At 34.7% G+C, this 25650-nt stretch overlaps 1 protein-coding gene across 1 annotated transcript in view; it reads left to right on the forward strand.

Annotated features, from left to right (window-relative positions):
* The window catches only part of LOC140444605 (diacylglycerol kinase eta), a gene marked incomplete at its 5' end in the record, with an annotated part of 276793 nt that overhangs the window by 111432 nt on the left and 139711 nt on the right, over nucleotides 1–25650 (forward strand). The window contains one exon of the mRNA XM_072536367.1: nucleotides 15730–15932. Within this exon, the coding sequence (XP_072392468.1) occupies nucleotides 15730–15932 (203 nt within the window). The remainder of the gene's footprint in view (nucleotides 1–15729; nucleotides 15933–25650) is intronic.

The following is a 25650-nucleotide window of genomic DNA, read 5'->3' on the forward strand; positions in this document are numbered from 1 at the left end:
GTGCAGTAGAGGTACCAGTATGTTTTAAAACATTTCAATCACTGTTTGGAATTAAAGCCTTTCGATTCATACAATAAAAACATATTTAAGAACAACTGGCAAGGTTTCAATCGATAGAAGGGGAAAGCATACCAATAGTCCTCATACGGTAGATGAACATACTCGTGAATTGTTATTGCAATTTTTTGGCTCATTAAAGGGACGTAAAGCACAATACGGTTTAAAGGACTCCAACAGAGTTTACCTCCCGAAAGATATGAATGTTAAAAGCTTCTTGAATTATTGTTGACTGAACATACCCATATTGAGATGTGATATGAAACATTCATGCAAATATTTGTGTCAGAGTTTAACATCTCCTTCGGTTACCCACGAATTGAAACGTGCTGTTGGTGTGACGAGCAGAATGCTAAAATGATTAAGCTTGATAGGAAAATTGCCGTTTCAAAAGGTAATGACGAAAAAGTAAAGTTAGAGAACGATATCAGAAAGCTATAATTTAAAAAGACCCCATTTGAAGAAGGCTGATTGGTTTTATGAATTGAAAAGGCGTGCAAAAACTAAAGCTAGAAAGTCATCAACTGTAGAGACTATCACTATAGACTTCTCAAAAAATCTCTCTACTCCGAATATAACGTATGCTAGAGTGTATTTTAGAATACCGCTGTCATTCTATATTTCTAATATTCATATTTTGTTAAAAGGTATTTCAATAATTTACACGTATGACCAAACTATCGCAAAAAAGGGGTTATATGACGTTCCCTCAATGCTCTATCATTTTTTAACTTACCTTTCAACCTACTTGGATTCTGCTAAAAAACTTTATGTGTTTGAGACTCTTGCGGAGAACAAAACAAAAATCACACTATCATCCATTTCTTCCACAACGTAACTGCTACGATAAAAAGATTTGACACTGTGACAATTACTTACCCAGTGAGCCCAGTTCCAATTCCTTCTTGGAACCGGACAAAAACATGGGATTGATCCCCAAAAGTGCAAAGGCTGAAACCCCAGATGGCTGGAGAGAGGTTATAGAAGCCGTGCGAATCAAGTCACATCCGTTTATTGTTGTATCATGTAAATAAATTATTTTTAAAGATTGGGGTACATTTTTGTCTTTTAACAGTTAATGTTTCTTGAAACAATATGCAAAACCGTGGATCACAGGAAAACATAAAACGGATCTTTCACGTCGTCACTAGTAAATGATCAATGAAAGAATCAGAAGGGGAAATCAAAGGTACCCGATCTTTAACCCAATCAGCTCTACCAAACGCTTATACCTTTGCCCAAAGAAAAGTGAGCTGATCTAAAAGTTCTAATGAAATTCTGTGAAGAAGAGGGATCTAAAAAATACTACAGCCAACTTCTTTTTGCCAATCAATCTGAGTTACCATCTGAGCCCGATGATGCTCTCGACAATCAAAGCGATTTTTAGAAATCAGATTAATTTTAGTCAGTAGTTTGTAGCTTGGTTTGTTCTTGTAATGTGATGTAAAATTGCCTTACGAAATAAAAGAAATAATTTTTTTAGTATGTTCATGGGAAGAACCAACTCCACATTTTATTTAAATAAAAACTATCTAACTACGAAATAATAATACAATCATTACGTTATTCCAGATAAGTACAGCTAAAAAATACATATTGAACTAAATATATAAAAATATTTAGCTAAAAATGTAAAAGAAGCATAGGATTTTTATCGTTTCAAATTTTGTTTTCTCTCTCCTGAAAAATATAGTATTTTGACTTAGTTGCCTTTTCGAAAACCCACGAATTATGACTGTCCACTAATTTAAAATGAATTTAACATACTTCAGGAGAAGATATCCAGCCTGGATACCAGGTAACTCGAGGACCATCGTCATTATCATTTTCGTGTTCAGCGACCTCGATAACCCCGAGTAACAAAGTTAAACTCATTTCTGTCGACATTTTCTTAATTACAAATTTCTAATTTTGCTTAGCAATAAATATAATTTTTATTTTATCACCATGAATTTTGTTCACAAACTTCTCTGACACTTTCCCGGATCTAATGTAAAAATTTGCACAGCGATTTATCCTGCTGAGGAAAATTGGTAGGTTTAGTGCTTTGTTTCCTGGACTGTAATTACGACTTTTAGATTTCTCTGTATATTTGTATATTATCTACACATGAATTTTAAAAATAGATCTTTTTACCAAACAGAAAAAATATCAATCTAAAGATAGATAGATAGATAGATTATAAAGTATAAAGGTTATGCAATATCGATATTTTAGTACTTAATTCAGTTAAACGCAATTACGTTACTTTCTAAAGTAGTTTTCGAAATAATATCTAATCAATTAGCGACCTCTAGCCACAAAGCACCCACTAGACATAGTTTATTCATAACTTTCGAACCGAAGTTATATAAACTTTAGTTTGTCATAAATTACGAAAACGATTAATTCTCGTTATAGTTAGTTTACAGTATCATAACAAATAAAGTAATTTTAGAAATCAGAACAAAAACGAAAAAATAAAAAAATTTAAAGTGAATAAATGATTTACTTAATGATAAATATGAGCAGCATATTTATCATTAAGTAAAGCATTTTATCAGCAAAAATTACTACAGTATCTAGAGAATTCTTCTTTTTGTAGTGCCTATCCGTTTCGGATGTTGGCGACCATCATGGCAATCTGTATTTTGCAAACTACTGCTCCGAAAAGATTTGTGGTTGTTGTGTTGAACCACGTAAGTAGATTTTTCAGCCAGAAAATTCTTCGCCTTCCTCCTCCTCCTTTTCCTTCTACTTTCCCGTGAAGAATTAATTGCAGCAACCAATATCTTTCGATGTTCCTCATGATGTGACCGAGGTATTCAACTTCAGCTGTTTTTATTGTATTTAACAACTCTTTTCCTTTTTACATTTTTAATAAAACTTTCTGATTAGTAACGTGGTCGGTATAAGGTATCTTCAGGATTCTACGATGAAGCCACATTTCGAAAGCCTCAATTTTCTTACAGGTAGCGTCTGTGAGAGTCCACGACTCAACTCCTTACAACAGTATAGGAAAGATATTACATCGTAGTAACCTGATTTTTATGAATACTGATAAATCGTGGCATTTGAATAGCTTAGCCATTTTTTGAAATGCAGATTCTGCTTTCTCTATCCTAGATTTTATTTCTAGGGAATGGTCCCAATTTTCTTTGACGTTCGTACCAAGATAGGTGTATGTTTTTACTCTTTCTATTGGTTGATCATTCACACTGATTCTTTCAATTTGCTGTTCTTCTGTATGATTAATATCATACATTTTGCTTTTTTAATGTTCAGTGAAAGTCCATATATCTGACTCATATCTGTGATTATATGCATTAACTCCTGGAGGGATTTATAACTGTCAGCCGGCTTCCGGCTTTAACATCTTCTACTATTTCTTGAAAGATTTCCTCAGAGTATATGTTAAACAGCAAGGGTGATAGTATACATCCTTGTCGGACCCCACGTTTGATTTTAATATCATCGGATTCTTCTGCCTCTGTACGGATAGATGATGTTTAATTCCAGTAAAGATTGGATTGCTAATAATTCATCACAAGTGTTTATTCCAATATTTGTTAATATCTCCATCAGCTTGTCGTGTTTTACTGCATTAAATGGTTTATGATATTTAATGACGCATGCATAAATATCGCAATTCACATCTCCGTACCAAACTGTGTACGGCTGATTTTTTCTTCGCATAGTCTATATACCTATCCTTTGATGTATGATTTTTAGAAATAACTTTAAAATGTGACTTATTAAGCAGATGGTCCGGAAATCATTGCAGGATACGGATTTTGTTTTCTTTGGTAGAACAATAAATGTTGACTTCAACGATGATCTTGGTATTACTCCGTTTAAATATATGTCATTAAATATTTTTATTAGTTTTTGAGTACCGTCGGTCATAATAACTTTATGAGTTCAACGTAAGCATTGCCAGGTCCAGGAGCTTTGCCATCTTTTAGTTGTGATATTGCTTTTTCCACTTCATCTGATGTGAATGGTAAGTGGTCATTACATATGTAAGACGGAGGTTGTTCGGACCTATCTAGAGAATTCATTAAGACTAATAAAATGTGTCAAAAAAAATGGGGAGGTCGAAAATTTTACAAAAATCAGATCGAAATAAACAATCGTACATGTATAGTGCAGGTTGTAGCATTTGTATGATTTTTGCCGCAAAACATTTCAAGTCTAAAATATGTACAAAGTAAGAAACTATTTATTTTCTATTGAAGTAACTACTTCTTATCGCTCGGTATGCCTGTATATTTTTGGACGGGTCCGAATCAATATCACCCGTCACCAGACGTTTGCAGTGTAATGTACATAATATACATTGCTCGATATGTCTGTAATATTTATATATATATATATATATATATATATATACAGTACACAACAAGAAACAAGCATATCAAAAGTGGCTACAAACAAATAATCCAGATGATAGACGAACATATGCAAGATCAAACAGAGAAGTAAAAAATTTAGTAACTAAAGCAAAAAATATTTCCTGGGAAAGTAAATGCAAAGAACTTAACAAATATATAGGGTCAACAAGATCAAGAGAAGCATGGAAAATGGTAAAAAATCTGAGAACAAACAGAAAAGAAACGAGTAGAATAGATTTAATAGAAGAAAGATCTTGAATCGAACACTACTCACAACTTTTGACTGAAACAAGACCTCAATTCGCGAACATCAGTACAACAACATATAAACTGGAATTCAGTGAAGACGATGAAATAACAGTACAGGAAGTCGAGAATGCAATACAAACTCTAAAAAATCGGAAGTCATGCGGACCACAAGGTATACCAAATAAATTATTAAAACATAGCCCACAAGTATTACAGGAATTACTGGCGTATGTCTTCACCTTATTCTATAATGGACACGACTTACCACCGGAGTGGACAAAATCACATATTAACAACATCTACAAAAAAGGAGATAGAAAGAATTGTTCAAACTACAGGGGGCTAAGTGTCATAATTTCACTCTCAAGACTGTATGGAAAAATAATAAAAAACAAAATTGAAAAAGAGATGACAGATGTTGAAGAACAGAATGGCTTTCGTGCAGGCAGATCTTGTATGGACAGTATATTCTCTCTGAAGCAAGTTATCGAGAAAAGATAAGCCCACAACCTTTCAACTCATATAGTCTTTGTAGATCTGACAAAGGCATACGATAGTGTACCACTTTCAATGCTTTGGGTAGCAATGGAAAAACAAGGAATAAGCAAAAAAAATATACAAGCAGTACAACAGGTCTACAATAATATGACGGCAAACATTAAAACTGGAAATAGATTAACTAGAGAAATTCCTATTAGTAAGGGCCTAAAGCAAGGCTGCTGCATAGCACCTACACTCTTCAAAATATATCTAAATGAGGCACTCTCAGGGTGGAGAAGAAAGTGCTGCAATATGGGCATCCCAATCAGAGATGATAGATTGTACACGATACACTTCGCTGACGACCAAGCCATTCTAGCTGAAGACGAGAGTGATATAGGCTACATGCTTAGAAAACTGGAAGATGAGTATACCAAATAAGGCCTCACAATTAATATACAAAAAACTGAGTACTTAGTTGTAGGAAAAAACCAGAAAGCCTACAAATCGAAACGGAAACTATAAAACCAAAAGACAATTTTAAATACTTGGGAGTCCAAATAACATCAAAAGCAGGAAGTAGCGAAGAAATACACTCCAGGATTGGCCAAGCAAGATCAGCCACCAGACAGCTACACGGACTATTATGGAATAAAAAAATAACAAAAGAAAATAAAAGAAGAATTTATAAAACAATAATAGAAGGTATTGGGCTGTACGGCGCCGAACTCTGGGAAATAAACCAAAGAAACAAATCAAAAATTAAGGCCATGGAAATGAACTACTGGAGACGATGTTGCCAGCTGACTAGACTTGATAGGGTGAGAAACGAAGATATTCGGAGAGAAATGGAAATCGATCTAGACATAATAGACACAATCGAAGCCAAAAGACTTAACTGGTATAGACACCTTCAGAGAATGCCTGAAAATAGATGGTCAAAAAAAAATTGAAGAATGGACTCCGCCAACTAGAAGAAAACGAGGTAGACCAAGACGATCCTGGAGAGACGATGTCGACGATGCAATGACCGCCAGAGATCTAACAACTGAAGATTGCTTCGACAGAAAACGCTGGAAATTAGGATGCGAGAAGCGGCGCTAGCTGTAGAAGACTTGCTTCTTGACGTCGCAGTCTCTGCTCCTTTCATGTTGATATATTTGTTATGTCTTCTCTCATTTTCATATATTGCGTTTTTGTTTGGTTTATTATTAATCCGTATCTTCTCGATTTTTCTTCAAATTTCTGGAAAACTTTTTCTAGATGTTTTTTTTGTTCTCGCTAATATCACCACATCATCCGCGTACGTTATGTATTGTTCCCTGCTATTGAAAATAGTCCTGTTTGTGCTTATATTTATTTGATCTTCTTACGATTTGTTCTCTCCCGATTTGTGATCATGCTAACTCGTTGTTTTCCACCAAGAGAGGTCCAAGTTACCTTGTGTATATTCTGATGTTCAAAATAGATGCTAGCAACAGTCATGTTAAGTGCTGCTGCTAAGTTTATCAGTCATACTCTCCATTACCAATACTCCATTATCTCTACTGATGTTGTGTAGGCTACGCCTTTCTATACTGGGCATAAAAACTCGTCCTTTTCTTGCATTCATGTCACCTATTGATGATTTATTTTTCATGATTTTGCAAAAAAAACCATCTTTAATAATAAAATTAATTCCAGTTAAAATCTCATTAAAATTTAGCGCATTGCTATTGGTGGTGGTTTGTTGTATCGTTCATTAATGTTGTTGGTAGGCTGTTTAGTTTCCAAGGTCTCTCCGTTAAGTGCTTGAAAACGTTTACGAAGATTTGTTTTTTAAACAAAATCATACAACATTTTTGTACGTAAATTTAATTTTACTTTCTTATTTTCTTTTTTCTATTCAATGCTGGTACTATTTTCAATTGCATTTTATTAGTCGCTATATAAAAAGAAGAGTAAAATAAATAGCAATAATAAAAATGAAACTTTTCTGTCACATTTTTGACATATTTTATCGATCTAAAATTCCGAATAACTGCAAACGAAATGTCTATCAACAATAATGATTTTAACAAATCATATAAAATCCATTGTTCCTGTAAACACATGAAACAGATTCCTTCCAATAAGTCTATGAAAACTGGTAAGAATAAAGCTAGATCTGCCTATATAACTTCAATTTTGTTAATGCCCAGGAATGACTGGGAAAGAGCACAACGAAGACATTATCCTCATTCAAACGAAAGCGTAATATTATTTCAAGATCCTCCTTTATTTGCACCTCGAGAAACAAGCAATATGTTTGACATAAGAAATGAAAAACGACATTACTGTAATATTCGAAAGAACCTATTAGAGAATTATTTTTAAGAATATTTTTATAACGAAATCTATTTTTGGCTCGAAATTTCTGTGAGATCGTATTAATAAAAAATTATTTTAATACTATAATTTTTGTCATCAATATTTGTTATATTCTCAAAAATAATTAATTTGAAAAGTAATCCCACTAAAAAACCATTTCATTGGACATACCCTTGGGCAAAGATATACGGCCTTTCAAAAATCCATAAGCCCAATGTTCCCCTAAGACTCATCGTCAGTGCATACAACTGCCCCACTCAGAAATTGGCAAAACATCTCGCTTTATCCTTACAACCATTAGCCGAAAAAGCTTCGTCTTTTGTCAAAAACTCTTTTCATTTTATTAATCTTCTGAAAAATATTTCTATTTCACCCTCAGATATACTAGTTAGTTTTGACATTGTTTCTTTGTTCACCAACATTCCCATCAATGAAACCATTTCCATCTTGGACTCTAAACATCAAATCCCTCAAGACACACTATCTCTTATAAAACACTGCATGTCTAATACATACTTTTCATTCCAAAATCATTTCTATCGTCAAATCAAAGGTGCCCCAATGGGATCTCCCCTCTCTCCCGTAATAGCTGATATTTTCATGAAACATTTCGAAACAGCAGCCCTGTCCTCATCAAATCTCAAACCCACCTGCTGGTTACGGTATGTTGATGACACTTTTGTCATTTGGCGTCATGGTAAAGACGCGTTAGATCTCTTCCTCTCCCACATGAATGGAATACATCCTAGTATTCAATTCACGATGGAAGTTGAGTCTGAAGCGTCTTTGCCATTCCTTGATGTTCTTATTCAGAAAAACTTACCTCAAAGTTTTTCCTATTCCGTGTACCGGAAACCCACTCATACAAACCGATATCTTAATGCCCAGTCACATCATCACCCCGCCCAACTCAATTCGGTTGTCAACACTCTCATTTCTCGTTCCATAGGACTTAGCGACAATAATCATAGGTCATCCGAAATAAATTCAATAAGGCAAATACTCTTACAAAACGACTACCACAAAACCCAAATTAATAAGAGCATTCAAAAACATCTAAACCCCATTCCATCCAAAAAAGAAACCTTGCCGCCGGATCAACCCAAAATCTTTCTACCTTTTATTAAAGGTGTCACTGATAAGATTAGTAGAACTTTTCTTCCTCTAAATATCAAAACCATCTTCAATACTCACTCCAAGTTGTCCAATCTTGTCAGATCCGTAAAAGACCAAACCCCTAATGAAGACCATGGTGTCTACGAGATATCTTGTTCCAGTTGCCCACGTACATACATCGGACAGACAAACCGACGAATCCATAACCGTATTTACGAACATTCTATATCTGTCAAACATTCCGATACTACTTCAGCCCTAGCCCAACATCATATTCAAACAGGCCACAAAATAGATTTCGAAAAAGCAAAAACCATCGCCCCCATCCGCTCCTTAAAATCAAGAATCATTCGTGAAGCTATCGAAATCGAAAAACGGCCTAACAGCTAAAATACGCACGATGACGCGAAACGATTTCCGGCAACATGGCGACCCCTGCTTCAGCGACCTCCCGCCCACACCGCTCAGGCCACGTCAGTTCAGATCACGTCACCGCATACCGTTCCCGCGCATACAGCGAGAATAAAGGAAGCCACCCAGGATAAGACCGGTTGTCACTCGACACTGAGGAGTAGGCAGATTGAGACCTCAGTGCCGAGAGACAGTTCTATTTATACAGAACACGATACTGGTACATCTCTAGTGAGGGGAGTAGGCAGATTTTTGTTGTTGATAACTAACTCTTGATTGTTATTATGGTTACGTAAATATAAATTCTTCTGTTTACCTTCTTTGATTATTTCTTGTTTGATTTTGGTTAGTGATTTTACGGTCCATGTACATATTCGAAGAGTATTTTTCTTCTTCTTTTTTCTCGTATTGGTCATTATTTTTAAATCCGTCCTGTTCCGAGGCATAACTTTGTCTCTATGAGCAAAGTATTTATAGTCCAATATTAGAGTGTTTTCTGAAGACTCCATCCTTCTTTATCTGAGCTTGAGACCGGTAGTGTTAACAATGCAGCCTCCTGAGCTACTCAATCCACCCAGTCAGCTACACTACTACCGCAGGCGGTTTTTTTTTTAATTTGTCAGTAATAAAATAAAGCACATAATGATTTTTAATTTAAATAGGTACTTTTTATTAGAATTTATCGATAAATTGTTCTTAAAGGGCATATGTATATAATATTCTAAAATCTAAAATTAAGTCTAAATGTTTTAAACTCTTAGCCACAGCTGCTGGCAAAAGTAATTAATGCTTTAATATTATTAAACGCTAAGGGCTCAGATACGACAAGACTCACTTATTTATTGAGTAGTTAGGGTTATTATTTATTAAGGTATCTGTAAGCTGAACTAAGTTGACTTCCAAGACTCTGGGATCTTAGGATACATTTCAATTAAATTGTGTTTTCTGAGGACAGAGTAATCGAGCAAGAATACAAAGTGAGATAATAGAGGAGAGGATTAAACATTCATTGTGCAAACAATAGAATCAGCAGTTTAAATAAATCTCAGAGCTCTAATCGACATAACTGTACACTAATTTAAACGACAAAGAGAACTTAATACCTTGGCGGATAATAGGGAAATATTATTTTATCTAAATGTTGTAAAGGTAAATAATATACCTCGTTATGGGTGTTCCCAATTCACAGCTGTTTATCTTAATATTTTTTTAAGTAAAGTTAATCTCTATGGTTATTAGCAGTGAGATTTATTGACAATTTAAAATCATTATAAATTGGAAAATTAAGTAATATACAGAATAAAAGTTACAATTTATAATAAAGTTGGTGGTTATGAAAAATAGTAACATTTTACTAAACTCAGTCATTGGGCATATAGAAGATTATGTGATATTAACAGCTACGAATGTAGCAGCGTTGCCTGTAAGCAGAAGCGCCTGTAAGGTCTAGAAAAAAAACTTGCTAAATATTTATTTTTAGAAAAGTTGAGTTGGATATCTGTTGTTAAGTGTGTTAAATGACTTATTGCATCTAGGGATAAATCTAGGGTGCTCGGTAAAAAGAGTATAAGTCAAAAATTATCAAAATATTATTTTTGCCGAATAAGACTATAAAAAACTATTATATCTTTACCTTGGTATCAATCGAACAAGTCAATATGCTAATAAATTAAATAAAATTATTTGGTCTTTTTAGTACAACTAGTTAAAGGAACGTTTAATTTGGTAAAAACAGTTTATGTCAATTTATACTGTTTATACACTTCGAGTTTGTGAACTATTTTGGGTTCTAATAGCATATGTCCACATGTAGATGATTGTAGTGAAGAGGATGAAAACTATATGCCGGATAGTAGTGACTGTAGCAGTGCTGTTGAAGAAAAAATAGAATCTGTTCCAAATTCTAGGTCTGAAAATACAGAAAGGAGATCAAAATCAGGTAATACCAGTATTGATTCCAACTATATGACTAGTATCAGATTTTGAGAAGTTCAGGAAAAAAAATTCAATGTTGTAGAACTTTACCATGGTGATTTCTTAAATTTTTCAGATCTTTTGAAAAATAACTCTCTAATGCGTAAAAAAGATGCAAGTCGAAATCCTTTTAATTGGTTTGATATGAACTGGTTTTGTTATACAAGAAAAAAGGGAGGAATTATTCTTTATAAAACATCACTTGATGAAAAAGAGGCATTTCAGACCCTAAGCGTACTACGTAGAGGACAAACTAATGCTTGGTTGGTATCCAGCAATTTGTATAAAAGCACTCTTGCTATATCAATGCAGAAGTAAAAGGATATTTTGGATCTTCTTTTTCTGATAAGTCCAGTATTTCACGATTTTTATAAAAATTTAAAGACGACTGATGCTGCTGATGTGATTCCAGAAGATGAAGATTCATCTGAAACAGAGTTAAAATGCAATACTTTTCTCTTTTAAGGGACGTAGCCATTGGTCTGCCGAAACCATATTAACATTATTTTTATGTTTTTATGTTTTTTTTAATAAATATTGCATAAACATGTTTTATTTACTTATTTTTAATAAACAACACCTTCCTTGGGCTAAAGAAAACAGTAAAAGTCATTTGGTACGTGTGGTCCAAATAATATAAGTTACATTTTTTTGTAATTTTTATTTATTTACAAAAAAAAATATAATTTGTTCAAGATTAGTATTTACAAAGTAAAATAGGTAAATATAACAATTCTGAATTGACTTATACTTCTTTTACCGAGCACCCTAGAAATAACAAATCGAAATCGTTACTGAGTACTTAGCAAAAGATTATAGTGTACTATTGTTTAGTTATGACAATTTTTGATAATTCTTTCGAAAGTTTTTGTCATACAAGACAATGGAGAAATGGGTCAGTAAGACGACGAGAGAGTATTTGCGGCTCTAGAAACTCTCTCCCCACTTGTTAATATGGAGTTTTCATGCAATGTTGATGTGCTGTATTGGAGACTTTTACCAATGACGTACAATAAATAGACTTTGCAGCCTTCTATACTTGATATAAGTATAATCGGGTGTCCTAAAGACCCACTTAAAGGTATATTATTTACTATAACACTGGCGTGCTCGATTATTGTATATAAAGTTTATTTTTCATTGTTAAAAGGAAATCTATGAAAAAACCTAGTTAGAAAAATTATATTTAAATGATTTTAATAACAAAAAACAAAACATTTCATTGAAATTTTTAAGTATTCTGTAGAATGTATAATAATTTATTGATTAAATAAGCAAAACAAAACCTTCACTGACTATCAACATGTACCCTAATATTTTTAAAAAAATATACATTTCAAAAATGACTTACCTGAAAAGTGATGTTTGGCTTTTCGAAAATATTAAATAAATGACCCTCAAAAATTTAAAATAAAGTTTGTTTCTCACCTAAATATGCAAAGATAACTTTGTAAAACTTCGTATCATAACAATAACATCTTCTTCTTCTTCTTCCTCTTTATAAGCAATTCTGCTTGTTCATTGGCGGATGAATACCTCTATAGAAGGTTGTCACTCCATCTTTTGCGCGGTCATCCGATACTTGTTTTGCCGATTGGTGACTTATCTCTTGCTATTTTGTCGATATGGATCTCCTCTATTCTGCTTATGAGGTTATTCCATTCTTTTTTCTGTTTTGTGTCCATTCATTTATCCACTGGTCGTTACATTTTCTTCTAATGTCTTCACTTTTCTTTCGATTCCTCAGCGTATTTCCTGTAATTCTTTTCAGTACTCTCATCTCTGCCGTTTCCAGTAGCCGTTGCATTGTGGCTGTGTCGGATCTTGTTTCTGAGGCATATGTCATTATTGGTTTTATAAATGATTGACTTAATCTCAGTGTTAATGTGTCTGTTTAGCCATATAGTGTTATTAATGCATCCCACCAGTATAATTGCTTTTTGTACTTGATCTCTCACTTCTTTGTCCAGGTCAGTGACCTTTGGACAGTGTAACTCCCAGGTATTTTATTTTTATTACTTGTTTAATACTGATGCCATCAATTTCTATTTTACATCTGGTTGGTTCTTTGCTGACTACTATTGTTTAAGTTTTCTGAGATAAGATTGTCATATTAAATTCTTTTGCTCTTATGGTAAATCTGTGGACCAGTCTTTGCAGACTATCTTCATCTTGGGCTATCAATATTGCGTCGTCTGAGTAACAGAGTATTTTTATTTTTTTGTTTCCCATTCTGTTTTCTCATCATTTGTTAACGCTTTTGATGATTTAATCCATGATTAAATTGAAGAGCATGCGGCTCAATAAGCGCCCTTGTCTTATTCCGCTGCCTATTTCTATAGGTTATGTAACTCGTCCATCCATTCTGACTTCCATTTTGTTGTTTTGTTAAATATTTTCGATAGTTTTTATAATGGTTAAAGAAATTTCTCTATTATACAGAAGATGGATTACATTTTTAAGCCTTACTCTGTAAAACGCTTTCTTAGGTCAATCCGACATAGAAGTGCTGGTCTATTATACTCTAGTGATTTCTCAGTAATTTGCTTTATAACGAATATTACATCTGTACATGATCTTCTACTACAAAACCCCTGTTGTTCATCTGCTAAACTTATTCTTTGATTTAATAGTACTTGTAAAATTTTAGAACAACAAAATATAATAAATGCAGTAGTTCACCGCAGCGAAATGTTCGGTTTACATCTAGACGTTTCCAAAACTAAAATTTAGTATTTTCAAAGACACCAATAAACGTACATGTGAATGTCAATGATCAAATAATAGAACAGTTAAATTCCATAAAATATTTGGGAGCAAATATCAATAGTCAGTGTAATCCAAAAAAAGAAATCCTATCAAGAATCGACCAAGCAAGGAAAGCATTCATGAGCATGTAAACATTTTTTATAAGATCAGACCTTAGTCTGCAGCTTAGAATCCGAATGATCAGATGTTACATTTTTTCTGTTTTACTGTATGGCTGTGAAAGTTGGACAATGGACTCTGAAATATAAAAAAGAATAGATGCCTTTGAGATGTATATATCTACAGACGAATGTTGAGAATTCCATGGGTATGAAGAATTACTAATGTTAAGGTATTTTGTCGCATGTGTAAACAAAAAGAATTACTAAGAATAATTAAAGAGAGGAAAATGCAATACTTGGGTCATGTGTTGAGAGGCGAAAGATACGAATTACTTCAAGTTATACTGGAAGGAAAAGTACAGGGCAAAAAATCAGTAGGAAGACGCCAGAACTCGTGGCCGAAAGACCTAAGGAGATGGATCGACCGCTCATCCACAGAAATCTTTCGCGCAGCAGTTTCCAAAACTACAATTGCCATTTGGATCGCCAACCTTCGAAAGGAGACGGCGCCATGAGAAGAAGAAAATTTTAGTTAGTTGTAAAGTTTTAGGATAGTTTTTAACAAGTTTACGCTTTTGTTGTTCTCTGGTTGTTTTATCTCCTTTGTTGAATAGCAGAATCAATTCGCTCGTTCTCAATTCTTCTTGTATTATATTGTGTTTTATTGCTGCTCCACAGTATTTCAGTAATTTGTTTGGTATCTCGTCTTTACCTGCTTCCTTTCTGTTCTTCAGCTTTTCAAGTATTTTACAAACTTCCTATACATTTATATTAAGTTCTTCACTTGTAGTAATTTCTGGTGTTTCCGGTCCTAGCGTTGTTTGTTTTTCTTCTGCATACAGCTTTTTTAGGTAGTCAATCCACGTGGAACAATAACATCAACGGAGGTATTCATGTTTATGAGTAGTATTCATTCACTGAGTCTCTTTATTATACGTCATTGACTTTTACAATGTTGTCACTAATATATTCCTTTATTTCAAGACTGCGTTTACATGTTTTGGGTACTAAAATCCCAAACCCTTCATGTGCTGTCGCTTACTTTTCCTTTCCGCTATGAATTAGGATTTATTCATATTTTGTTGTTCCTTATCAATTTTTTCTATTTTTGGATATTTTACGTATATTAATTTAATAGTATGAACTATTAAATTATTATACACTTATTTCCATAGTGACTTAAAATCTGCCATTCCATAAAGTTGTTATAAAAAAATTTGCAATGAGAAATGTGGCATTTAATTCAGAAAATAAAAATGTATACCGATAGAAATGGTAACTATTTTTCCTTTTATTTTGCATATATAATTGAAGAATGAAAATATTCATTCCGTTAAGGATTTTCCGTAGGTAATTACCATTTAGTCATTTATAATTGTCACGGGTACAATAGAGGCAAATCCATCAATCTCTTTTAATATTATTTTTGAGTAATGGAGTTTAAATTTTTTCAACGGTTGCACATAAATTAACAGCAGAATTTCAATTAATTATTGATTTTAATTAAAATTTACTAACTACAAGGTAAAATAAAAATATAAAGACTACTCTTTTATTGTTTGAAGTAAGTTAAGGAATTAAAAAAAAAATGAGTCTTAAATTATTTTAGCTTAGTAAAACGAAATCAGTTATAATCAGAGCTCGGATTTATAAGCAGCAATAATTAAAGAAAATGGCGCCTTAATTAATTTTTTGAATCAGGCATTAACTGAAAACTAATGAAACACTTACCAGTAGACATATAAAGCAAACAAGTCTGGCATGTCACTAGATAGCATTTCTGCAGTCATCCAATAGTATTAAAATAGTAAAAAACTTAATAAGCGTTAATATTATCTGTTTTGTTTCAGGTTACAAGATTGGCGATGCCTGTGGTGTCGAATGACTGTACACACACAATGTAGACCCCATATCGAAACATGGTGTCCCTTAGGTCCAGCACGGGTTAGCGTAGTGCCTCCCACTGCTCTGCATTCTATTCAGGATGAAGCTTGGGAGGCTGTTAGACCCCAAGCTTCTTCCCCTCTTCTAGTATTCGTTAATTCTAAGTCAGGTAAAGTTTAGTTTATTTAAAAAAATTGAATGTAATATATTACTTTATGATTAATCGACTATAAAATATGGAAAAAAATCTGCTATCTAAATTAAATTAAAAAAGAAGATAATTTATATGGGTATAGAACTTCTTTGTAAACTACTGCAAAGAAAAACCACTTAATAAACATTGTGTCTATCTGTATATCTCTATTTCTCCCTATAGTCCATGTTGTGAGGCCGCTCCCGTAGAAAAAATGTTTCTGATTCGGTTTCTTTGCGATTTCCTGTTCAAAATGTTCACTTTGAACAAATCAGAAGTATGTTGGGAGAAATTTTTGGGCAGAAATTGTTTAAACAATTTTTTAAACAAATTCCAAAAATCTTTCTTTGATAAATTATTATTTTTAGATTGCCAAGTACTCTGCCTCTGGTAGTTGCTGGGTGAATTGAGTAGTTCTGTAACTATCAATGCCGGTAACAAGCCCGGATAAAGAAGGAGGGTTTGCGTAAGGACGAGCATCTGGCAGTAAAAACCTTGCTAAAACCATAGAAAGCAGGAATATGGAAAATAGTTTAGAGGCTAGGGCGTTCCCCGTAAACGAGAGCGGAGTTGCGGCTTCGCCTGAACCCTGCGAAAAGATCTAGGGCTACCCCTTAGAGGACGGAAGGGGCCAAAGAAGGTAGTCCTGAGAGTTGTAATTCTCACCGTCAGAAGCATGACAGGTAAAGAAAGAGAGCTCACAAATTTCATGCAGAGGAGAAGAATTGGTGCACTTTGTGTGCAGTAAACTCGTTTGAAAAGTAATAAGTCGAGAGATCTTGTAGATGGATGCAAGGTAATATATAGTAGTTCGAACAGTCACGGCAGAAATGGTGTAGGTATTATTTTGAACAACAAATGAAAGGAATATCTTGTAAAGGTAACCAGAAGAAGTGATAGAATAATGAGTGTGCAACGGAATATAAGCAATACCAACGTGAACATCCTATGTGTCTACGCCTAACAGTTAGGATGTGAAGAACAGAAAAAAGAAAGAATTTTGGAGGGCCCTTGATTGCGAGATGCTTGAGATTCCTGTAGATGGAAAGTATTTTATTTTAGGTGATTTGAATGGACATACTGCTATAGAAAATCTGGAAATAGAAAAAGTTCATGGAGGTTTTAGGATGGCAATAAGAAGTGATGAAGGAAATAGTGTGATTGACTTTGCAGTGGTGTGGGATTTGGCTGTCATTAATACGTTCTTGATAAAGACTAAAGACTAGTATGTTACCTATAGTAGCGGGGGATAGATTTTGTGCTGTGTAAAAGAGGTTACGAACTGTAAAGTGATAAAGGGTGAGTGTGTAGCTAGTCAACACCGACAGGTGAGAGTGAATATGATAATAAAAGTAAGAAAAGCAAGTACGACACCAGAAAGTAAAGTGGTGGAAGTTAAAGGCCAAGGATTTGGCAATAGTCTTTAAGAGTAGAGTGCTGAAAGAGCTTAAGGAAAAAGATACGGTACATGAATGGTGGAAAGCCAAGAGAGGAAGTGCTAGGAAAAACATCTGGTAAAGGGCCTCCTAATGACAAAGAAACTGGGTAGTAGAACGATAAGATGCGACAGAAGGTTAGAGAGAAAAGTGAGGCTAGAAAATGGTATGACAGGTCTAAAAGAGAATAAGATAAGGATATATACAAGGTGGCAAAGAGGAAAGCAAAACGCGCTGTAGCTAGTGCTAAGTAAAGATCGTCTGCCCAGTTCTATAAAGAGTTGAAAACACCCGAGAGGATGAAAAGGTTACACAGCATTTCTAAAGCAAGGGACAAGTACTCAGAACTGATGTTAAAATAAAGCAAAGATGGTATAAGTACTTTAATAAGTTGCTAAATGAAGTGCACCAGAGTAAAGACGTGTATTTTTTAGAAAAAAGGCCAAATTGTCTCAACAAAAAAGATAACGGCATACGGTTAAATTCGACATGGAGACCTCTTATAAAGAAAATGTCTTCCGCTACACCCTCCAATCAAAATCCTACCGTCATTTTAATGTGTTATAATACATTACATTTTAAAGGGTTTTTAACCAAATATTTTGGTGGCTCAGGCATGGTAACCTGTAAGTATACCCATTTTGTTTTTTTAACCTTAGTCAAAATTTTAAACCACATTTGCTGTAATTAAATGGTTTATACTTATTTTAGGTATTTTAACCTGATGATGGAACGGTTGTTCCGAAAACGTTCGTGTTTTTAATGTTACCCTTTTAAGGGTTTTTATAAAATAAAATATACCCACATACAAAGACTAACCTCTTTTTATAATACATTATGTTTACAAACGAACATCTAACTTACTTATGAAGTCTATCGAGTCTGGAGTCGTCATTAGAAAATCCTCTGACCTGCCTTGATAGAATCTTGTGGAACACTGTTCTGTGATGTGACAGATGGTCTGTGGTTGTCCGCAGTCACAGAGTGGGGATGGTCGTTTTACCCCATTTGTGCATCATGTAACCGCATCTGCCGTGTTGGGTTCTGATTCGGTTCAGCATAGTTCATGTGTGTTGCGTGGTAAGTCAAAACCTAGTGGTTTTTGTGTGATGCAGGGTAAGTTAAACTCATTTTCCGCAGCAGTCTGTGCTGTTTTTATTGGCGATCGTCTGGAGCGTAGTCGGTTATCGTTGGCAGCATCTATATCTTGATGGATTGGCAGGATCTCGTTACTAAGTATCTTTCTGTACTCACTAGTGATGGAGTGTATGCGCCATAGTTTGGGTGATGGAATGTGGCTCAGTACTGGGAGCCATTGCGTAGGGGTGGATTTGATAACACCAGCAATCATTCTCATTGTATTGTTAAATTGGGCATCTGCTTTGTGTATATGTGGACTGTTCTGTCAGGCTAAAGAGCAGTATTCCGCACTTAAGAAGACAAGGCCCAGGGCAGATGATCGCAAGGTGGAAGCCGATGCTACCCATGTTGTGCCGCACAGCTTTTGGATGACGTTTCTGAATTTAAGTTTTTCCGCTGTTTTTGACAGATGTTCCTTAAAAGATAGAGTTCTGTCAAGAGTCACCCCAAGGTACTTTGGTGTTTAATTGTAGACGCGTGTGGTGTTTTCGAATTTTATGTTGAGTGCTCCTCCTGCAAGCTTTTTATTTAGATGAAAACTGGAAACCTCTGTTTTGGTAGCGTTTGGTTGGAGCCTCCATTTACGGAAATACTTTCCCACTGTGTGCAAGTCCGCCGTGAGGATTTCTTCTGTTTGTTCTAATGACTTACACCTTGTTGCAAGAACCCAGTCATCGGCATAACCAAACTTCCTTGATCTGGTTTCTGGTATATCAGCGATGTACAGGCTGAAGAAAAGAAGAACTAGGACAGATCCCAGAGGCAGTCCATTCATCAGTTTTCTTGGGGTGCTGATGTAGGTTCCCATGACTTGTTCCCATTGTGGATTTACAAGAAATTGTACGGAGGAGCCTGTATATCATGCCTTCTCTCCAGACTGTATCGTAGGCCGCTGTTAGGTCTATGAATGCGGCTGCAGTTTTCTCTGGAACTTTGCCTCAATAAATGTGGTAAGTGAAAGAATCTGTGCAGCTTTTTTTGGGTCGGAAACCTGCCTTATCAACCGGTATTGACTCAAGTAGCTTTGGACTAATTCTGTTGTAGATAAGTCGTTTTAGTCGCTTGAACGTCGGCGATAGTAGGGCTATTAATCTGTAGTTCTTAGAATTGTTATCATTTGGTTTCCCCTGGTTGTCTGGTCGCAACTATTGTACGGGGTAGAAACATGGACACTAAAAGCGCAAATAGTTAAAAATATTGAAGCCTTTGAACTTTGGATATACCGGAGAATGTTGAGAATTCCATGGACTGCCAGGGTCACCAATGAGGAAGTGCTGAGAAGAATGGGTCGAGACAAAAAATTGTTGAGAACGATAAAAGTACGCAAGACTGCATACCTTGGACACATACTAAGAAATAATAAATATAGTCTTCTGCAGGTCATCATGCAGGGTAGAGTCGATGGCAAAAAGGGAATAAGTAGAAAGAAGAAGTCATGGCTGCGAAATATTCGAGACTGGACAAACATGACTGTAGACGAATTAGTCCACGTTGCAAAAGATAGAGAAGCCTTTAAAAATGTGGTCGCCAACCTCCGTTAATGGGGACGGCATAGGAAGAAGAAGAAGGTTTCCCTTCTTTTAATATGGCAATAATCTTCGATCGTTTGAGTTCCTGTGGTATGGTACCGGTCTTTATAATGTCTGTGAAAAAGTTGGCCATCTATTCTCTCGCATATTTGCCGCTGAGGTTTTACCTGGGGTTAAAACCTGGGGCTTTACCTGGCCTTACGTCCTTGAGAACTATAGTGACTTTTTCGCAAGTCAAGGGCGGGAGTATTTGGTTTCTGCAAATTGGAATTTTAAAGTTTTGAGCTCTCGTTTTACCTTAATTATGTGTGGATTGTCTTTCGGGGCCCTAGATGTCGATACCAGATTGAGGCGATCGTTTTTGGGTTAACTGTTATTTTGTTCCGTGTTATGGTAGTTCCGCTTCCTAATTTTCTTAGTAGTGTCCATGCTTGCCTACTTGATGTTTGAAAATTAAGACTTTCTACAGTTTCCGTCCCTTTTTGTTGTCCCGCTGCATCTAGGCTATGGAGCAGTTCATCGGCTAATTCTTGATCGCCTCTTTCAAGTAAACTTTGGTACAGTTCTTCACTGTTATGGGACCAACCAGGCATGTATTCTTTTCGGTAGCCTCTTGGTATATGATTTTTGGCCGTGCTTATTACGGCTTCAACGAATCTTTTGTATTTTCTGATGGTAGGGGTATCCAGCCTAGAGTCTTGTCCAGTTCCGCAGAAAGGCTACCCCACATGGCTTTCTTTAGATTCCACCGTGAGCGAGGGATGGATGTGATTATAGGAATCTGGGTTTTTGCCTTTATAATCACTGGGCGTTGTTGGCTGTGTGGGAAGTCGTCCATTACTTTTCGAGAGACTACTAGAGCTTGCCAGTTTTTATTAGTAGAGACAAAACATAGATCAGGATTGTACTCCTTCTTTCATACAGCTGACATGAATGTAGGTCGGTCTTTAGCATCAAACACTTAAGTTTAGATCGCCTATTTTACTAGTACATTCCCATTGCTGTTGCATTGTTTATATTTCCACTGCTTATGGTGACTGTTGTTGTTCCCCCAGGTATATTGACGGGTGCGGATGTGTGTGGATGACTTGAGGTGGCCAGGATATAGCTGGTGGTTTGTAGGTGTTAGTAACGGTGATGCTTCCAATTTTTATAACAACATTATGAATGTCATCATTAGTACACCTGGAAACAAAGACGCCGTTTTCTATGTTTTGTAATGTTTAACGTACGTTGCTGTGCTGTATGATCGATGGTGCGTTGCACCCAGTAGTTCGAAGCCAGGTATTTTTCCCCTTTTTTGCAGTTGTTGTTTCGTTTCACAGTGTGTTTCCTGTAGAGCGACCAGGTCGATGTCGTTATCTTTTAGAAATTTTGTTAACTACTGGCTCTTTGAATAGCATATGCTTCCTACATTTAAGTGACAAATTCGGATCATAGGTACTTCTAGTCGTTAGGTCCTGAGAAGGGCCATTTGTATTATTGTTAATTTTCCTTCTGATAACGTTTAATGGCATTGTTTGCAATGTGTAAAAATACATAAATAAAATGCCACTGCACTCAAGTCCAATATTATATTTTGTGTATAATGAAATTACAAGTTTTGTTGCATAATATATTATAATTTAAAAAATATTTATCCCCAAATAAGCATATTAGTTATCAAAAAGTTACTGTTCAGTAGATTTCAGCATTAGTTACTGATGAACAAAATCACATAGTAATTTTCGACCCTTTGTATCACGGTTAATGATCTGCTTTAGCGTGTGTAATGGTAACATCCGCTTTAAAGCGAGCATGTAATCTTCTCATATTTGACTGATTTAAAGGAATTACTAAAAGGGGCGTACTTCAAACACAAAAGCATGTATTTCCATTAGGATTGAGTGACCCGAAGAGACGAAAACATTTTATTAGTAGATTATACCAGAATTTTGACTCATAATTTTGTGGCAAACTTTTTTCTAATGACGTCACAAAAGAAACCTTCGTTTTAACAAAAGTACTAATTTTTAAGATATGCGTAATATAAAATGTATATCGTTTTACTGTTTTTTAATCTTAATTCTATTAAAAATGCCCTTTGGTTATGTATTTGCCAGTTGGCAATAACTCATTATCAAAAAATATTATAACGACGCTGATTACCATTTGCCTGATTAGCTGAATTTCACATTACATGATCAATAATTCAAGGCTTTTCTAGGTGAAGGTGTTATCTTACATTTGTTTGAAAATATTAATATATTTGGATATAAAGGCGTTAGGTGCTATTATTTATCATGGCACCATCTCCTATTTACTTCTAGCCATAATTAAATATTTAGTCCTGCCCTGGAGAAAATGAAAAGGATCTATTACTTAAACTACTTTTTAACATCTGTCTTCACAACGCCAATATTCCAACAGACTGAAACAACGTTACTATGATTCTATTACATAAAGCAGGAGATAAAGCAAATTTAGAGAATTACAGACCGATTAGCCTCCTCAGCCATATATATATATATATATATATATATATATATATATATATATATATATATATATATATATATATATATATATATATGGAATATATTCAATGGTTGAATAGCAGAGGTTTTATCGGTCAATAATTGGCAAATAAAAGTCGTCAACTACTTTATTGATTTATTCGAATACGTTTCGCTTTTATTTTTAAAAGCATCATCAGTTCACTACAAATAAAAAAGATTTTAGAATATAAGTAAACAAACCAACAGGGTTCATACTTACAAAAACAATTTGTAGGGTTTTTTTTATAGATGTTATAAAAACTCTACGATAACTTAACATTAAAGATTACAAACTAAACGAGAGGCGAAACAAAAAAATACAAGTAAAACTGTAAGAACATTAGTTCATTTAATTTTAACTGATGGCTTCATTTGAACGTTGGTTTAAGCTCTTTCGAGGGTCAAACCACACTAATCTTTTCGATTGTTTTGGATCAGCTCGTCATAATTTTCACATGTGGCTTGTTGTCGTCCATGTGTTTCTTTGGAATGCATGGTGTGGGTTACGATTTACGATTCTTAAGGGAATTATCAAGAGGAACAGGGACGGACCTTTTTTTTAAAAAAAAACGGGAAGAAATTTGGAAAGAAAAATGGGATTGAAATTACTGTCTTGTAAGGGGTTTTTTTATTTATTTTGTATGATGAGGGAATGATATATCTGACTCAAGTTGTCGATGTCGGTTCTCTTATTTAGGGAGGATGGATGTTTAAGAATTTGACACATTCAATCCCATTTTTCTTTCCAAATTTCTTCCCGTTTTTTCTTTAAAAAAAAGGTCCGTCCCTGTTCCTCTTGATAATTCCCTTCCTCGTCTTAAAGTGCCTATCCGTTCCGGATGTTGGCGATCATCACGGCTATCTTTACTTTATTTATTGCAGCGCGGAACAGTTCAGTGGTAGTCGTGTTATACCACTTTCGCAAATTTTGAAGCCAGGAAATGCGTCTTCTTCCCGGTCCTCTCTTACCATTCACTTTCCATTTTACATGTCCTAGATATTCCAACTTTTTAGTTTTGACGGTCATGAGAATTTCACATTCTTTCCCCATTCTACGCAGGACCTCCACATTAGTAACTCTGTCAACCCAGGATATACGTAAGATGCGCCTTTTGGATCAGCTCGTCATAATTTTCACATGTGGCTTGTTGTCGTCCATGTGTTTCTTTGGAATGCATGGTGTGGGTTACGATTTACGATTCTTAAGGGAATTATACGTAGGCGCATCTTACGTATAATTCCCTTAAGAATCGTAAATCGTAACCCACACCATGCATTCCAAAGAAACACATGGACGACAACAAGCCACATGTGAAAATTATGACGAGCTGATCCAAAACAATCGAAAAGATTAGTGTGTTTTACTACAAATTGTTTTTGTAAGTATGAACCCTGTTGGTTTGTTTACTTATATTCTAAAATCTTTTTTATTTGTAGTGAACTGATGATGCTTTTAAAAATAAAAGCGAAACGTATTCAAAGACTTTTATTTGCCAATTATTGACCGATAAAACCTCTGCTATATATATATATATATATATATATATATATATATATATATATATATATATATATATACCTATAAACCTCTATTACCTATAAAACTCTTTTACTAATATTTATCGATTTTCAAAAAGCATTTGACACAATTGAGCTAAGCAAATTACTATAGGCGTTTAAAGAATTCAGGCTACAAAATGATTATACAATATATACCTACAGGCAACAACCACTGTCAAATTACATACTAAGAGTAATCACATAAAAATAGAACGGGGGGATATACAATGTCACTTAAACTTTTTAATACTGTGCTGAAACATGATGTTAAGAATTTCAATTGTCTGACAAAGAGAATAAATATAGAAGGAGAAATCTAAACAACCTACGTTTCGCTGATGATATAGTCATAGTAGCTGAGGAACTAGAAATGGCAAGGGAGATGGTAGAGGAACTCCTTGTGGCTACAGAAAATGTAGGTTTAAATATAAACATATCTAAAATAAAAATATTGACAAATTTGGTACTCAACCAGAACATCAGTATCGGTGGGCAATAAATAGGACTCGTAGATAAATATAATAATCTAGGACATGAAATTATAAGTGGCAAGGATAGTCGGACTCTTGAACTGAAGAGAAGAATCGTTTTTGGATGAGCAACATCTGGAAAACTTAGAGAAACTTTTATAAGTGAGCTGCCCACATGCCTGAACAGAAAAGTATTTGATCAATGCGTCCTCTCAGCAAGGGTACACAAAGGACCGATTTTCGGGGGGGGGGGGCATAAACTGCTTTGGGGGGGGCCTGGGGAAATTTTTTTAAAAATTAGGGTTAAAATGGTGAGTTTTAAGGCACTTTTCACGCACTTTTGAATGCCATAAAAACATTTAAATTTTATAGTTATTAAGGTGAAGGTTATTAGTTATTTGTTGTATTTTTATTTGGATAGTAACCAAAAATCTTAAAAATTTTAACCTAAAACCCTATAAGGTACAAGTGCAAAGAAAGAAATGTATTTTAGTTTATGAAATTAATATAGGTTAAATAAAAGGTGAATACTATTGGCCAATTTACTTTATTTGTCTAGTACAAAAATTATTCTTGTACACTAAACCTCATACAACAAATTCGAGTCATCTGTCTCACTGATGTGCAAATTTTAGTGTCTACTTCAAGGTCTGGGTGAATATGAGACCCATATGGTGAGCAAAGACCCGTAAGCCGGGTTTTCCCCATCCTTGCTCTCGGTCGAGACTTCACTCTTCTTAACGTAGAGAAAGGCCTCTCTGCTGTAGCCACACTGACTAAAAAATAATAAAATGTGAATTGAATCTTTAATATTCTTCTGAGCCACCTAAATAATTGGCTCTGTAAGACTGCCTACCCACAAATCCAAGTAACTTAACTTCAACATCCAATTCGTTTGCTAATTCTTTAACTTCGGTAAACTACTGATCGACGAAACATTAATAGAAGTTAAAAGGAAGTTGTTTAAAATACGATTCAGGCAAGGACATCTAACTGCATTTGTTGCGACCTTTTTTATTTCT

Source organism: Diabrotica undecimpunctata, chromosome 6 (genome assembly GCF_040954645.1).
Source record: "Diabrotica undecimpunctata isolate CICGRU chromosome 6, icDiaUnde3, whole genome shotgun sequence".
NCBI lineage: Eukaryota > Metazoa > Arthropoda > Insecta > Coleoptera > Chrysomelidae > Diabrotica > Diabrotica undecimpunctata.